Source organism: Salvia splendens, chromosome 15 (assembly GCF_004379255.2).
Source record: "Salvia splendens isolate huo1 chromosome 15, SspV2, whole genome shotgun sequence".
NCBI classification, from domain to species: domain Eukaryota; kingdom Viridiplantae; phylum Streptophyta; class Magnoliopsida; order Lamiales; family Lamiaceae; genus Salvia; species Salvia splendens.
Window position 1 is genome coordinate 18,190,317 of NC_056046.1, and position 17,926 is coordinate 18,208,242.

Here is a 17,926-nt window from a genome sequence, read left to right on the forward strand (position 1 = left end):
TTATGGGCAATTAAATTGGACTTATTACAAAAAATTTTATTAGATTTGAGCACACATGTGAAGCTCACATTTATTTATTGATACATAGAAAATACTTAAAAACTAATTGACGTTTCCAGTCCAAGTGAGCGATTGTAGATGCTCAACAAGTTTATCATCATCATCAAGTTGGAATGCTTTAGCAAGAATATGAGGAGGAACGGACGGCTCAGATCCGAAGATGGATTTAGCAATAGTCATGACTCCTGGATTTTGGCTATTGAAAGCAGCAATCGCAACTGCTTTGGTTTTCCCAATGTTATACTGGAAATGAATCATACCCCGAGGGAACACGAAGATGTCTCCCGCATTCAAGATCTTGGCGAAGAATGGGTTCTTTCCGTTGGGATCAGCCGGGTTTGAGTTGATGAGTCCCGCGTAAAGAGTGCCTTCTAACACAAGGAATATTTCAGCTCCACGTGGATGTAGGTGGGGCGGATTGAGGCCTTCGAGATCAAAGTCAAGACGGGCAATGGCCACTCCCTGTGTGTTGAGACCTGATAGAATCTCATCGTAAACCAACGTAATTTTCGACCCGAGTGGATTTGTCACTTGTCGCGACTCGTTCAGCCCTCCCGCGTAGTAGAAGTCGTCTGCTGTCACGCTTTTCGGGTCCTTGCATATCTTTCCATTCACAAATACTGCATGCAGCATCGGCACAACATACACATATATTTAGAGTTTGCATTTGATTACATCCCTATATATGTATATATTACTCAAATAAACACAATTGATTACCTGCAGCTTCTGTATCATTTACTGCAATGCAGAAATCTTGCAATGGGGCAGGGTCGTATGCTTCCACAGACAATGAAGCAATAGTAAGAATGGCAAAAAATAACAAAACCTGAACTCCCGATGAATTCATCTTATAACTTACTGATTTCTTTTGGTAGATGTTGTGAAGTACTACTAAGATATCTCAACACTTGTATTTATAGTTAAATTTTAGACAGAAATTAATGAATAGCGTTTTCCAGTCCAACAAAGCCGTCTCAATTATTATTCGCGGCTTCTATTGGTGAGTTTGGTATTTACACGATTGTGTTCCATAATTGAGATTACCACTTTGAACATATATATGAAATCAAGTACGTTTTAAATTCTTTCTCTATTGATATGCTATATTCTATCATGCGTAGCAAATTTTTATTTTGTCTCCTACATATTAGTATAATTAATGAATAAAGTTTGCCAAAAATAGTGGACCATTTTTAAGGGTAGGACCAAAATAGAAAAAGAAGACTATTTATATGGGACGGCGGGAGTATATTTCATCTGTCGTCATTCTCTAATACCTCCTCCGTCCCAATAAATATGAAACATTTGGATTTCGCCATCAAATTTTATGTAGTGTTATTTTATTAGTTAATAAAGAGATACTAAAGTAAGAAGATGAAAAAGTAGAAAGCAAGTGTTGTTTCTATTTTAGGAAGCGTTTCTTTTTAATTTTTTATGGGAGAAATGATTGAAATTAGGAGTTCCGAGGGAGTGAATGATAAAATATTTTATTTATTTATTTCTTATTATATTCAAAGACTCCACGCATATTTTAAGTACATAATCTCTCTGTCCCAGTCGAAGTGACACATTTTCCTTTTTAGTATCTCTCACTCTGAATAACACATTTTTAAATATAGAAACAAAAATCTCTCTACTTTTTCTTTTACTTTATTCTCTCAACTTTACTCACAGGACAGCACTATATAAAATCTCATGCCGGTTTAAAAATGCTCCTTGTACTTGGAGTGGAACGGATGGAGTGTTTATAATATGTGTTGCATAAAAAGATACGAAAATAAATCAAATTTTAATTTATAAAATAAATAATAAAAGTAATATAAATTATATTATAGTTTAAGGAGAAAAAAAATAGATGAGTTTTAACAAATATCGATATGAGAACTAGATAAATTTTAGCCAAATTATTTCCATAATATTCTTTAATTTTTGTTAGAAAAACTAGCTGCCATGAGTACGACCATCAACTATGGATCGCCAACAAGGAAAGTAAATAGATTGGCTCCTATATTCTACACCATTTTTGACCATTTAAATACACGTTTTAACTCGGCATGAGTTTAAATAAATTGTTTGACTTTATAAGAGTATATGAAATGAGTGAAAAGGTTAATAGAATGTGGGTCTCGTTTTTATATACTCCCTCCATCCCTGAAAAGTATAAACATTTGATTCGGCACGAGTTTTAATACATAATTCAAAAAGTAAGAGTGAGATAGAATATTTTTTTTAAAATATTGTTAGTAGAAAATGAGTCTGATAAGGGACGTCTTCCCTCAAACAGTAGTCGCGGGCTCTCCCCGACGATCAAACCAAGGTATCATATTAATGCAAAAAATCGTAAAGAACAAGGAAAATAGGGTAACTTGTTATTTCATAACATGGAAAAGAATAACAAATTCCTTTTCATACTAAGGACCCTAGGGTTCATTCGATCTACGATCTGAGAAATATCCCAAAAAAGAGCTTATTGGGCTCAACTTAGAATGACACAGAAACTCAAGAGCCTAATTAATAAAGCTAAATCAAGAGTCTAATGGTCAATCCAAGAGTCTTGAAGTGCTTTAGTTTCTTTATTCAATGTTTTAATAAAGAGTAAGGGATGTTTCACATTTCTATATTTAATTAGCAAGTCTAGAAAGTTCCCAATACTTGGGAGGGTTGTTCCAAGTTTGCCTATATATAGGCTACGATCTACATAATGAAAAAGAGGAACTTGATAATATATTATAATTTGAGCTATTTGCTAGTTTGAGGAGAGGATTCTTCTTATTTCTCATTGTTTTCCCAACAATCTATGTTTTTAGATTATTCTATCATGTGTAACTAAATTCATAGGATTCTAGGGAGTTGTTAGTAACGACTTTGGTTATACAATTCCGTTTTATATTTAATACATGTTTTGTTTTTACTTCGTTTCTTTCCTAAGTTGTTGGATAATGCTTCACGATTGAGTGACACAATCGGAGATGAATCGATATAACTTGCTATATTATCGTGAGAGGAGGTTGGCGAGTTGGGTCCACTTAGTAGACACTACAATTAGCTTCCCTTAAAACGACACTGTTAATTGAGAGTGAGGACTTTATAAGGGTCTTAGGAGCTTTTGGGAGTTACGGATCTAGGTTTGACAAACCTAGTGTTAGTAACCTACGCTTGTGCCGCATGGGCAAAACTTATGTGACTCGTTCTATCGAAGTATAAACTGTGCTAGGGTATTGTATTTGGAATTTGTATAACCATAACTGTGAACGCACATCCCTGGAATTCTCTCATCTCTCATATTTTACCTCTTTAATTACTTGCAATTAGTTGTTTAATTTGCTCTCAAACTGTTTTTAATTTTCAAAATTCCAAAACTTTCGGTTTTCCAAATAGTGAAAAAAGCTTAGTAGAAGGTAACCAATTTGTGATTGTTTTTCCTGTGTTCGATATTCGGTACTGACCTTTAGCTATACTATATATACTCTGTATACTTACAGGTTTATTTAGTGCTAATAAAAAGTGTATCAGTCGGCCACTGGTCCTTGGAGCCACCAACGCCACTTTAGATGGTTCGACTGTGTCGAACACCAACTGCTCTTTCGCGATCACATCCTCTCTTAGTTGCTGCTGCACGTTGCTTGTCTCCGCGCGCGCGCCTTCTCGACGATGCGGAGATATACCTGTATCAGGGTCTCATCTCATTAGAGAGAAAAGAGTTTTTAAAATTAGAAAGTTTATACTTTTTAGGGACAGACTAAAAAGAAAATAGTTCATGCTTTTAAGGGACAGATGGAGTATTAATTTCATAATAGAATATAAATGTAATAAGTCAGTGGAGTATGAGGTCCACTTATTAAAAATGAAAAAAGTAGATATGTGTTTAAATTGCACACATCCCAAAAAGACAAAACGTGTCAGATTTTGGCGGATAGAGGGAGTAACTTTTTCATGACTCTAGCATGCTGATGCATACAACTTCCACGTCTCACGATACTCATCCACTAGCCTCCTTAAAAATATACACCCCCGTCCAAGAAAAATGTCTTGTTTCGTTTTTCTATTTTGGTGTGTCCATAATAATTATTTTCATTATATTTATGGGAACTTTCACACCACATTTTCTCTTTCTCCCTAATACTTTATACCTATTCATTGATTCATTATTCGTACGGGTACCTAGTCTGTCCTAACCCCACATGCAATCTAGATGTTATTCATTTAAATTTGTACACACGAAATCTCAATATCTAACTAATACTCCCTCCATCCCTTAAAAATATGAACATTTAGTATGACATGAATTTTAATGTATAATTGGTGAAATAAGAGAGATCGAGAGAGATAAATAGTAGTGTTAGTGGAGAGTGAGCTACACATCATAAGTACGATGTGTAGTGTAAGTAGTGTAATGGTGTAAGTTGTAACTAAAATGATGTATAGGGGTCATGTGTTGTTTAACTATTCCAAAATTAGAAAATTCATATTTTTCAAAGATCGAATATTAAGGAAATACATATATTTCAGGGACGGAGAGAATACTTTTTACACCCTCCGTCCCATAGAAATAGTCCATTTGGTGGTGGCACGAGTTTTAATATGTAATTGGTAAAGTAAGAGAGAAGGAGAAAAAGTATTTGAAATTGTATAGTGGATGATGGAACCCATAAATGACAAAGTAAAAGAGAAGAAGAAAAAGGTTACCATAAATGCATATGGACTATTTGTATGGCACACACGAAAAAGAAAATATGGCCTATTTCTATAGGACGTATGTATTAGTGGTATATCCAAAACACAAAAATAGAGGTGTAGAAATTACAAAATTTAAAAATTAATGTAAAATTCAATACTCCCTCCGCCCCATTGTAGATGGCACACTTGGAAAATGACACGAGATTTTAGGAGATGCTGTTTTGTGTGTTAATTAGATAGAGAAAATAATATATTTATGTTAATATGAGACAGAACTTTTTCCAAAAAAAGAAATGTGACATATTTTACGGGACAAACTAAAAAGGAAAGTGTGACATGTATTATGGGATGGAGGGAGTATAATTTTTGTAATAAAATAGTATTCCCATGTTTCTTAAAAATAAGAATTTTTGAAGTGACACAGATTTCAAAGCAAAATTGGTAAAGTAAGAGAGATGAACAGAAAAATTGGATAAAGTAAGAGAAAGAAGAAAAAATATAGTGCAATTAGTATTAGTGGACTGTGGAATCCATTTCCTAAATTGAAAGGCTTGTATTTATAAGAAATGGACTAAAAAGTAAAGAGTTTCTAATTTAAGAAATAGAGGAAGTATGTTATTATTCAAGCCTACTCCAACAGTGGTGCTCCATTCCTATTCCAACACTCACAACAAAATAAAATAATCTTATAAAGATATAAGTGATGGTGGGATTATTTTATTTTGTTGTGAGTGTGGAATATAAATGGAGCATCATTGTTGGAGTAGGAGATCCGCTCCGTTATTCAAGTAGCGTTAGCGTATGTTGGTCATTACAACTAGATTATTGATAACACTGAAAGCTAAATTTTAAATAGAAAAATTTGTCACAGACATGCGATAAGAATAAGATATTCACATTTGATATTTGGGTTTGCACCTTTTACTACAGATTTGATAACGTAATTGATAACGTATATTTTCAAGTGTAAACTGAACGACGGATTTAAAATGGGTTTGCACCTTTTTCTACAAAATGGAACATATCATTCGAGGTTTTTTTTTCAATTTTTCCCCATATTCAAAAAGTTGAACTAATTAAACTTGCACATTTTTAAAGAATGCACATAAATTTTTGTTCAGAAAAAGGAAACCTGAGTAATTTAGTAAATATTCAGATCTCATAAATATTTTACATGTCTATTATATGGATCACAAAAAGCCTAAGTATCTTACGATATAATGTAAAAAATTCCATTTCCCTAAGAAATTAAATATAATAAAATGATTTATGTTAACTAGTAAAAGTTTAGATTTCATGAAGCAATTTAGGGTTTATTTTATTGATAAGATGCAGTAGTGATTGATAAAATAAGGAAAGAACGAATAAAAAAATTGTTCAACTTGAGGGTTGAAAGTTGAAACACTAGGCTATCGAATTTTTTAACTTAACCATTAGGCTATCAAATTTTTTAACTTAACCATTAGGCTATTGAATTTTATATGACAAGTATTGAAAACAAATATATTTCTAAAATCAAATAAATAAAATTTAAAGCAAAACACAAAAGGGAAATTAATATTATGGGGCAATTGAATTGGACTTATTACAAAAAAATTTATTAGATCTGAGCAAACATGTGAAGTTCACATTTATTTATTGATACATAGAAAATACTTAAAAACTAATTGACGTTTCCAGTCCAAGTAAGTGATTGTAGATGCTCAACAAGTTTATCATCATCATCAAGTTGGAATGCTTTAGCAAGAATATGAGGAGGAACGGACGGCTCAGATCCGAAGATGGATTTAGCAATAGTCATGACTCCTGGATTTTGGCTATTGAAAGCAGCAATCGCAACTGCTTTGGTTTTCCCAATGTTATACTGGAAATGAATCATACCCCGAGGGAACACGAAGATGTCTCCCGCATTCAAGATCTTGGCGAAGAATGGGTTCTTTCCGTTGGGATCAGCCGGGTTTGAGTTGATGAGTCCCGCGTAAAGAGTGCCTTCCAACACAAGGAATATTTCAGCTCCACGTGGATGTAGGTGGGGCGGATTGAGGCCTTCGAGATCAAAGTCAAGACGGGCAATGGCCACTCCCTGTGTGTTGAGACCTGATAGAATCTCATCGTAAACCAACGTAATTTTCGACCCGAGTGGATTTGTCACTTGTCGCGACTCGTTCAGCCCTCCCGCGTAGTAGAAGTCGTCTGCTGTCACGCTTTTCGGGTCCTTGCATATCTTTCCATTCACAAATACTGCATGCAGCATCGGCACAACATACACATATATTTAGAGTTTGCATTTGATTACATCCCTATATATGTATATATTACTCAAATAAACACAATTGATTACCTGCAGCTTCTGTATCATTTACTGCAATGCAGAAATCTTGCAATGGGGCAGGGTCGTATGCTTCCACAGACAATGAAGCAATAGTAAGAATGGCAAAAAATAACAAAACCTGAACTCCCGATGAATTCATCTTATAACTTACTGATTTCTTTTGGTAGATGTTGTGAAGTACTACTAAGATATCTCAACACTTGTATTTATAGTTAAATTTTAGACAGAAATTAATGAATAGCGTTTTCCAGTCCAACAAAGCCGTCTCAATTATTATTCGCGGCTTCTATTGGCGAGTTTGGTATTTACACGATTGTGTTCCATAATTGAGATTACCACTTTGAACATATATATGAAATCAAGCCCGTTTTAAATTTTTTCTCTATTGATATGCTATATTGTTTCATGCGTAGCAAATTTTTATTTTGTCTCCTACATATTAGTATAATTAATGAATAAAGTTTCCCAAAAAATAGTGGACCATTTTTAAGGGTAGGACCAAAATAGAAAAAGAAGACTATTTATATGGGACGGAGGGACTATCTCATCATTCTCCAATAAATAGGAAACATTTGGATTTCACCATAAATTTTATGTAGTGTTATTTTATTAGTTAATAAAGAGATACTAGAGTAAGAAAGATGAAAAAGTAGAAAGATAGTGTTGTTTCTATTTTAGGAAGCGTTTCGTTTTAATTTTTTATGGGAGAAATGATTGAAATTAGGAGTTCTGAGGGAGTGAATGATAAAATATTTTATTTATTTATTTCTTATTATAATCAAAGACTCCATGCATATTTTGAATTACATACTCTCTTTGTCCCACTCTAAGTGACACATTTTCCTTTTTAGTTCTCTCACTCTGCATAACGCATTTCTAAATATAGAAACAACAATCTCTCTACTTTTTCTTTTACTTTATTCTCCCTACTTTACTCACAAAACAACACTATATAAAATCTCATGCTGGATTGGAAATGCTCCTTGTACTTGGAGTGGAACGGATGGAGCGTTTATAATATGTGTTGCATAAAAATATACGAAAATAAATCAAATTTTAATTTATATAATAAATATTAAAAGTAATATAAATTATATTATAGTTTAAGGAGAAAAAAAATAGATGAGTTGTAACAAATATCGATATGAGAACTAGATAAATTTTAGCCAATTTATTTCCATAATATTCTTTAATTTTTGTTAGAAAAACTAGCTGCCATGAGTACGACAGATAAATTTTAGCCAAATTATTTTCATAATATTCTTTAATTTTTGTTAGAAAAACTAGCTGCCATGAGTACGACAGATAAATTTTAGCCAAATTATTTTCATAATATTCTTTAATTTTTGTTAGAAAAACTAGCTGCCATGAGTACGACCATCAACTATGGATCGCCAACAAGGAAAGTAAATAGATTGGCTCCTATATTCTACACCATTTTTTACCATTTAAATACACATTTTAACTCGGCATGAGTTTAAAAAAATTGTTTGACTTTATAAGAGTATATGAAATGACTAAAAAGGTTAATAGAATGTGAGTCTCATTTTTATATACTCCCTCCATCCCTGAAAAGGATAAACATTTGGTTCGGCATGAGTTTTAATACATAATTGAAAAAGTAAGAGTGAGATAGAATATTTTTTTTTAAATATTGTTAGTGGAAAATGAGTCTGATAAGGGACGTCTTCCCTCAAACAGTAGTCGCGGGCTCTCCCCGACGATCAAACCAAGGTATCAAATTAATGCAAAAAATCGTAAAGAACAAGGAAAATAGGGTAACTTGTTATTTCATAACATGGAAAAGAATAACAGATTCCTTTTTCATACTAAGGACCCTAGTGTTGATTCGATCTACGATCCGAGAAATATCCCAAAAAAGAGCTTATTGGGCTCGACTCAAAAGTTTAAATAAATCGAACCGAGGTAGAATGACACAGAAACTCAAGAGCCTAATTAATAAAGCTAAATCAAGAGTCTAATGGTCAATCCAAGAGTCTTGAAGTGCTTTAGTTTCTTTATTCAATGTTTTAATAAAGTGTAAGGGATGTTTCACGTTTCTCTATTTAATTAGCAAGTATAGAAAGTTCTCAATACTTGGAGGGTTGTTCCTAGTTTGCCTATATATAGGCTACGATCTACATAATGAAAAAGAGGAACTTGATAATATATTATAATTTGAGCTATTTGCTAGTTTGAGGAGAGGATTCTTCTTATTTCTTTTTGTTTTCCCAACAATCTATGTTTTTAGATTAATCTATCATGTGTAACTAAATTCATTGGATTCTAGGGATGTGTTAGTAACGACTTTGGTTATACAATTCCGTTTTCTATTTAATACCCGTTTTGTTTTTACTACGTTTCTTCCTAAAGTTGTTGGATAATGCTTCACGTTTGAGTGACACATTCGGAGATGAATCAATATAACTTGCTACATTATCGTGTGAGGAGGTTGGCGAGTTAGGTCCACTTAGTAGACACTACAATTAGCTTCTCTTAAAACAGCACTGTTAATTGAGAGTGAGGACTTTATAAGGGTCTTAGGAGCTTTTGGGAGTTACGGATCTAGGTTTGACAACCCTAGTGCTAGTAACCTACGCTTGTGCCGCATGGGAAAAACCTATGTGACTCGTTCTATCGAAGTATAAACTGTGCTAGGGTACTGTAATTGGAATTTGTATAACCATAACTGTGAACACACATACTTGGAATTCTCTCATCTCTCATATTTTACCTCTTTAATTACTTGCAATTAGTTGTTTAATTTGCTTTCAAACTGTTTTTAGTTTTCAAAATTCCAGAACTTTCGGTTTTCCAAATAGTGAAAGTGTCACGACCGCATTTTCTAAGGATAGAAAACACGGTTGATCGCGACTAGGGGAGGATTAAAGAAGCGGGGATAGAGATAAGGAGAAAATAAAATTAGATATTGGTTGCGAGACATTACTAACCAAGTACTGATACATATAAGAAAAGGTACTCGATCATGAAAACTCGAGTAATTGTTTGTAAAAATTTCAAAATATCAGAGTTTTGAACAAAATAGACTTGAGTGTTTTAAGATGCACAACGGAAGCAAATGAACGCGGTTCCATGTATGAAGACATGAACCTCCGAGAGTCAAAATCTGACTGAATTAAATGTCTTGTCTCAATAGCACTTCCTCCACCACTTCGCTGCTCAACCTGCACATTTAGAAATATATGCAGGGCTGAGTACAAAAAGTACTCAGTGAACACATTGCCGAAAATTACACATATACATTTGAAAATATTGTCAAGCCATCATCACAGTAACACTCGAGGTTTTATTGAAAAGGCCCGAGCTTACTAAAATATCACATTGGGTTGCAACCCCTTTTTCCGGTACTTAGCCATATCTAATCACATTGTGCCGTCGAGATGGTGTTCTCGCACGGTCACCTTCTCTGCCCATCATGTCAGAGGTATTCTTGTGCCGGGAAGGTGGCCACCTTCCACGGTCACCTGCTCTGCCCAACATGTCAGAGGTAGCTTGTGTACACTAGTCCGAGCGGGGACACCACCCTCACTGGGACCCGAATTCGACTTATATCATCATTCATAATTCACGTGGCCTTAGCCAAACAGATAGGCATCATACAAAAACATTTATGGCAAGGACAACATCACTTGAAACAACAACGAACATAGGTTCGAGTTTTCATAACATATCACCTCAAAATAATTTGCATTTTTATCCACATTAGTATGTAGGATAAGAAAGTTCACCTTGATCGTTTAGATTCCTTAACTTGGATCTTTCGTTCCGACTTTACTTGCAGACGTACCCTTTTGAAAATATCACAATACAATAATACACTAATTAGACTCAAGGACAAAACTACTTAAATTAGAATGCATGCACTCTCATTAAAGTCTTTTATCTCATTTCTCGATTTTCACGTATTTTCGATTATCCGGCGGCCACCCAAGGCCCAAGTCTGTAAAATACAAATGGCCCAAGAACTTAATTAGAATTCCGGCTCAAAACCAAATTAGTTTGCATCCCAAGCTCCCTCGTAAATTACTTCCCTCCGGCCCAACTGCTCTTCTCCCTCTTTAATTTATTTCGGCCCACGGATTAATTATTCCAGCCCAAAGATAATTAATCTGGCCCAACATTATAACCTCTAGGCCCAACTAATTAATTTGTGAGAAGCCCAAATTATACTCCCTCCTATACGTGATTTCCCTTCCCCAAATCACATTCTTCATAATTGAAATCCCTAAAAGAACACAGCAGCGGTGCATACTCCTCTTCTCTTTTCTTCCCGGCGAATCGCCGTTTCGCTCTCACCCTTCGCCTTCTCCGGTGAGTTCACGATGGGAGCATCTTCCTCCGTTTATGCCTATGGATCTATCTTTCCATTTTCTCCGCGACAGGGCCATTGCCTGCGAATGGCGCCGCGGCAGGTGGTCGCTGTCCCAATCTCCAACCGGTGCGTTCGACCGCCGGTGCCACCCGCTGCGCTCCCTCCGGCGAATTCTTGTCCGCCACCAGCATTCGTCCTTGTCACTTGGCTCTCCCACACACCGCTCTTCCCCGTTGCTCACAGCACCACTGCCGGAGTCCGGCAGAGGCCGTCGCCATCGCTGTCGGCTTCTCCGCCGGTTCGTGCAGTTGTCCGAACTCGCCCCGAACAGCTCCGAAACGACACCGCACAGCCCTGAAACCAACCCGAACCACCCGAAAGGTTCTGGACAGCCCCCGATTAACTCCGATTCTGCCCCGAACAACTTCGAACAGCCCCGAAGAGTTCCGACGTAAGTTTCTACTTGGTTTCATGAGTTAAAGTCTGGTTCTTGAACTCAGTTCGCTTTGATCAAAACGATTAAAGATTTATTCCAGATTGTTCATTTAATTCTGAGTTCAGCGTGGGAGTGTTCAATTGTGTTAATTGCTTGAGTTATGCGATTAGTTCGGATGATGGTATGCAAAAATTGATGATTAAACTTGAAATAGAGGGGGGGAGTATACCTTCGACGGATTTTGAGAGGATTATGGATAGCTCTCTCTCGAATTTGGTTCTCGATTTCTTGAGTAGGAAAATTAAAGAATGAATCTTGTTTTGCTGCAGAGACGAGAGAAACGGACGGTGCAGCAAATATTATAGAGTAAGAGGATTTGGTTGGAATGTGGGGGTGAGTAAAAGAAATTGATTGTGCATATTATAGATGAAGAGGATTTGGTTGGGATGTGGGGGTGAGTAAAAGAAATTGATTGTGCATCTATGCGTACTCACCAAGGCAAGGCAGTGAAAGTGACGGTGCTAGCAAGTGGCTGACATTCCTCTCCCAAATATTATCATTTGTTAGTAGATAAGATGGCCATGAAACTTATCCTTAAAAATATATTCTGTCAGATGATATGATTTCCTCCTACTCTCTAATTAATGCAGCATTAAATGCTGCATGATGGCATATATTCTTTCGGATCTTTCCAATGTTACACCTTGTTTTATTCTATTTATTTATTATTATTATTATTATAGTAATTATTTGAGTATTTGTTCACTTGTTCGATTAATTTGGTGTAGGTATAATCGGTTCAAGTTCGTGGTTGTCCACGTTGAAGTACCCGATTTTCGTAGAACACAGGATGTATAAATTTAAATTTTGTTGGATTTTTATTGAATGTATCAGACATCCAGATTTTGAATTTTAGGATCTTATTTATTATTTATTTATATTTATTATATTCATATAGATGTAATATATACATTTACGTATTCTATTCACTTGCCTAACGTCAAAACAAACAACAACGACAATCTATCGTAGCTCGAAATTAATCACATAAAAGTCACTATATAGATAATCAGGATAATAATATTGTTAATAATAATATCGTCTTAGCGGGTCGTTACCGAAAGAAGCTTAGTAGAAGGTAGCCCATTTGTGATTGTTTTCCCTGTGTTCGATATTTGGTACTGACCTTTAGCTATACTATATATACTCTGTATACTTGCCGGTTTATTTAGTGCTAATAAAAAGTTATCAGTCGGCCACTGGTCCTTGGAGCCACCGACGCCGCTTCAGATCGTTCGACTGTGTCGAACATCAACTGCTCTTCCGCGATCACATCCTCTCTTTGTTGCTGCTGCACGTTACTTGGCTCCGCGCGCGTGCCTTCTCGACTATGCGGAGATATACCTGTATCATGGTCTCATCTCATTAGAGAGAAAAGAGATTTCAAAATTAGAAAGTTCATACTCTTCAGGGACGGACTAAAAAGAAAATAGTTCATGATTTTAAGGGACGGATGGAGTATTAATTTCATAATAGAATATAAATGTAATAAGTCAGTGGAGTATGAGGTCCACTTATTAAAAATAAAAAAAAAGTAGATATGTGTTTAAATTGCACACATCCCAAAAAGATAAAACGTGTCAGATTTTGGCGGATAGAGTGAGTAACTTTTTCATGACTCTAGCATGCTAATGCATACAACTTCAACGTCTCACGATACTTATCCACTAGCTTCCTTAAAAATATACACCCTCGTCCAAGAAAAATGTCTCGTTTCGTTTTTCTATTTTGGTGTGTCCACAATAATTATTCTCATTCTATTTATGAGAACTTTCACACCACATTTTCTCTTTCTCCCTAATACTTTATACCTATTCATTGATTCATTATTCGTACGGGTACCCAGTCTCAGTCTGTCCTAACCCCACATGCAATCTAGATGTTATTCATTTAAATTTGTACATACGAAATCTCAATATCTAACTAATACTCCCTCCGTCCCTAAAAAATATGAACATTTGGTATGACATGAATTTTAATGTATATGTAATACCCATTTTTTTCTAGCTTTTTAAGCTAAGATTTTTGTTTTGAGAACGAGCGAGTGATAGACCTTGAATAAAATACCATGTTTGTTTCGATTGGTTGTGAACGGAAATAGTGAATGCTTGAGTTATTGTTGATTAATTGTGTGGTGTAAGTTGTCGACGAGTTTGACGTGAGAGTCGTCAATGAAAAATTTGGGCGTTCGTTTACAATGTACTTGGAATAACACCCAAAGTACTAAAATAATAAAACACCAAAATGTAATCAATGTACTAAAATTTATATATTTTTGGGCATATCACTTTTGTCTATTTTTTTAGCCCATTTATCCTTATTCAATTGGGCTACTTTTAATATAGCCATTTATTCATAATTCCTATTGAATTCCTACAACCAACATAAATCCATTCCTTTAAACCCTTCTACACGTTTCCATTAATATCTCTACCCACAAAAATCTCTCCAACAAACAAATCTAATCTCTGCATTATATATCTCTCCCCACAATTGCATCTTTTATCAGCCGTTTCATAATTTCTAGTATAGTTTTCTTCCCTTCCAACAAAGGTATAATCTTCCACTTCAATTCAGTGTATACAACTCTCTGGATATTAAATCCATAGCACCATATTCTTTCTTGTCACAATTGAGAGGAAAACAATTGAGCAGCCTGTGAAATAACCATCCCTCTGCAATCTCAAATTGTTCTCTTCATTCCAAAGGTATACTCCCTAATTTTGGAAATTCTCTGCAGACTAACATCCAAATATTCATAGTAGTTCACGAATTGAAATTCTCGAATGAAAGATTTAGATTCTGGAACAAGGGAGATTAGATGGGAGTCTTTTTTTCTGCTATTGTTGTTTTGTATGAGAAAGAATTTGCTCTGTAAAAAAAAGAAGAGAGACGTGAGTTTAGAAGAGAGAGTTGGGTATCTTCTATTTGTGATTTTGGGAGAAAATATTGAGAACTAGAGAGAGAGCTATAGCCGAATTTGTGTTTCTGTGAAAGTTAGAGAGAGAGACTTTCGCTGGTTCAATTGGTGAAGAAGACGTGGGTTACTGTTGGGAGTATATTAAGTTATAACTTTTTCTTTTCTTTTTCTTTTTCTTTTTCTTTTATCCGTAGTGGGCTACGGCTGGGAGTATAGTAAGTTACATTTTTTATCCGTAGTATAGTAAGTTAAATGGGCCACCCCTTGTCTTGGACTAATGGGTCGGGAGTGTGTACTGTGCTAAGCTGGGAGCATATTTTCTTTATTATTTCTTTAAATGAAATGATTTGTTAATTAGTTTTGTTGGCTAGTTATTATTTTATTATATAGACATACGTGTACGTATTCAATACCAATATTTCCAAAACCTATCTTAGATATCTTTACAAATATTGAAGATTTATTAATTTTTACCGTCGGATAGAGATCTTGTTCTCTTGTCGCAGTGTCTAGTTAGAAATTTTCATGATTTGAGATGAAAAAAAAACATGTACGCGTAAGTGGCTGGGAGTATATATATATATATTTTTAAATTCTTTTATTTAGTTATTTGCTTTTGTCTATTAAGATTACGGAAGAGCTAGAGTATTTTAAGATATTGGTTCTTTTTCTTAAGTTTAAGTTTTGGGCAGATTACGTAGCGATGAATTAAATTAGAAAAATATAAAGACTTTATGCATATATTTCTTTGCGACGGGCAGAGGATAATTTGAGCACACACTTAGGATGCATGCATTGTCAAATTTACTTATTTTGCAAAGTCTAATTTTGCATATCATGTTATTTCAAAAAGGGTGAGCTTGTGCACGTTGTTTACGGTGGGAACAGAAAGTGATTGAGGAGTAAGCTTTTGAGGTGGGCTTTCTTTTTAAATAAGGACTATGTCCTAAATACTTTTTATGTGAAAGGAGGTGGAAAGTGTTTGTCTTGCCAGATTTTGTTTTTGAATGAACCTATCTGAAGTGGCTATGCCATGTATGTTTAATCGAATTCGGGTCCCAGTAGGGCCGCAAACCCTGCTCGGACTAGTGTACACCCCGTAGATCGTGTGCTATCTCTTTGGAGTTGGTCGGTCTAGTGACTTGGTTCGTGGCCACGTTCCTTGTCATGTATGTTCAGATAAGGTGATGGTGAATGTGGATGGAAAATGGTTGGCCAACCGAACTTGTGAAATATATGTTTTTGTGTACTTAGGTTCTTTTAATTAAAACCCTCGAGGTCACTTGATTATGGCTTGACAAACTATGTTTTGGCATTTGTCCACTGAGTGCATCAAGTACTCAGCCCTGCATATTGTTATTCTTAATGTGCAGATTGAGCGGCGATGGACGTGGAGGATGTTGAGCAGAGATCATGGATTGTTTTGTCATGATTATTAATTGTTGGATTTGTCGTGTCTTCATACTCGACATTTTCCATGTCTTGAACGCTTCCGCTAAGAGTCCTTTTCTTTAGAATTGTTTATTCGTGGAGAGTCTTACTCGTTTGAAAATTGTTTATTGTCCATTCTTTATTTACTTAGAGTGGGTATTACTGTTAGGATAATATTATGACGTTTTCAAAGTTAATCTAGTTATTAAATCTTTGGTCAATTGTGTATGTTTTTCCCATTTCTTCTCTGCTTCTTTAATCCCCCTAGTCGCGATCAACCGTGTTTCCTATCCTTAGAAAATGCGGGCGTGACAGTATAATTGGTTAAATAAGAGAGAGCGAGAGAGATAAATAGTAGTGTTAGTGGAGAGTGAGCTACACACCGTTAGTATGATGTGTAGTGTAAGTAGTGTAATGGTGTAAGTTGTAACTAAAATGATGTATAGGGGTCATGTGTTGTTTAACTATTCCAAAATTAGAAAAATCATATTTTTCAAAGATCGATTAATCCCCATCTGTCACGACCACCCATACTAGGGGTACTATAAACGAGGCGATCCTGACCAAGGGACAAACGTTAAGAATAGCATTTAAGGATAACAGTTCATAAAAAAGACTCAATTAGCTTAAAAGAATATATTTTAGTTCATCAACTGCTAAACAACAAGTTTTTAGTTTAAAGAAACTTAATGTCAAAAATTCATTATTAATTAGCAAAGACTTAGCAAACGATTTTTCCTAAGAAGCAGCGGGGAAAATAAACATAAAAAAAAATCCAATTAACTTCTAAAAGAAAACATTTGTTTTAGTTTACGAAAAACTATTTTAGAGTAACAAGGTAAACATCGGGCTAAAGCCTAACACAAATGGACATGCTCAAAAACAGTACGAAATAAAATAAGGTCTTGAGGCATAGTTCCAAAAATATAGCAGCGGAGATAAGGTTTCTAAGAGAGTCAAGGATGACGCCTATGTATGAAGACACAACGCATCCAACATTTCCTAGGCCGACTCAACATCCACCGCAACATCCCGCTCAACCTGCACATTGGGAAAACACATGCAAGGCTGAGTACTTGTTGTACTCAATAGGCTCATGCCGAAAACATTTTATACAGTTATGTCATCCATACCAGTGATCTCGTGTTTTCTGTGTAGTTAAGAAATATCACGAGAACACAAAAATATTTCAAAGTCTGGCCAGACAATCAAACTCCCCAGTTTCTCATCAATCCATCAATCACAATCATCATATCACAGTGCGACGAGAGTGTGGCCACACTATTCGCCCACGAGACCGGCCGACTAGCAAGGACGGCTCACGATCCCACCAGTGTACACAGCCTGATAGGGTTTGCGGCCGTACTCAGACCCGAATTCGTTTCACAACTCAGCCATATAGCCTAACGGAGCAAGCTCAGACGAACTAGGCATCAGGCAACAATCTCATAAACAAAACTTCATGGCATGACATCACAGTTAAACCACCCTTATAACACCACAACATATTTTCGGAAAATAAAGGGATTTGAAAAAGAATGCCCACCTCGTTTGCTTAAAAAATTCAATATCCACTTAAGGCAACCCCCATTCCTTGTGCTCACGTACACACAATAACCCTTCTTGAATCGAAAACCAAACGGTAGAAGCAAAGATTGATACGATTCGTCGGGA

General features: G+C 35.5%; 3 protein-coding genes and 1 long non-coding RNA gene across 5 annotated transcripts; 2 read left to right on the forward strand and 2 right to left on the reverse strand.

Moving 5' to 3' along the window:
* On the reverse strand, positions 1 to 950 carry LOC121767845 (germin-like protein subfamily 1 member 11). Its single transcript, XM_042164167.1, has 2 exons — positions 781 to 950; positions 1 to 680 (listed from the first exon to the last, which is right to left on the reverse strand). The coding sequence occupies exons 1-2, from the start codon at positions 908 to 910 to the stop codon at positions 103 to 105; spliced, it is 708 nt and encodes a 235-aa protein (XP_042020101.1). The 5' UTR covers positions 911 to 950; the 3' UTR covers positions 1 to 102.
* Positions 951 to 6,387: 5,437 nt separating this feature from the next.
* Positions 6,388 to 7,252, reverse strand: LOC121767752 (germin-like protein subfamily 1 member 11). Its single transcript, XM_042164080.1, has 2 exons — positions 7,082 to 7,252; positions 6,388 to 6,981 (listed from the first exon to the last, which is right to left on the reverse strand). The coding sequence occupies exons 1-2, from the start codon at positions 7,209 to 7,211 to the stop codon at positions 6,404 to 6,406; spliced, it is 708 nt and encodes a 235-aa protein (XP_042020014.1). The 5' UTR covers positions 7,212 to 7,252; the 3' UTR covers positions 6,388 to 6,403.
* A 3,635-nt stretch (positions 7,253 to 10,887) lies between these two features.
* Positions 10,888 to 12,788, forward strand: LOC121767342. Of its 2 annotated transcripts, none has more exons than XR_006043072.1 (2): positions 10,888 to 11,856; positions 12,171 to 12,293. XR_006043072.1 is itself a non-coding variant. In XM_042163588.1 (2 exons), exons 1-2 carry the CDS (start codon positions 11,438 to 11,440, stop codon positions 12,697 to 12,699), a joined length of 489 nt encoding a protein of 162 aa, XP_042019522.1. In that variant the 5' UTR covers positions 10,888 to 11,437; the 3' UTR covers positions 12,700 to 12,788. The 2 variants fall into 2 exon arrangements, 1 of the variants encoding a protein (XP_042019522.1); XM_042163588.1 differs by lacking the exon at positions 12,171 to 12,293 and adding an exon at positions 12,630 to 12,788.
* A 1,477-nt stretch (positions 12,789 to 14,265) lies between these two features.
* LOC121766535 lies at positions 14,266 to 16,473 on the forward strand. The gene is made up of 3 exons (XR_006043024.1): positions 14,266 to 14,609; positions 15,675 to 15,736; positions 16,195 to 16,473. It is a non-coding gene; the product is annotated as an uncharacterized LOC121766535 (long non-coding RNA).
* Positions 16,474 to 17,926: the final 1,453 nt, after the last annotated feature.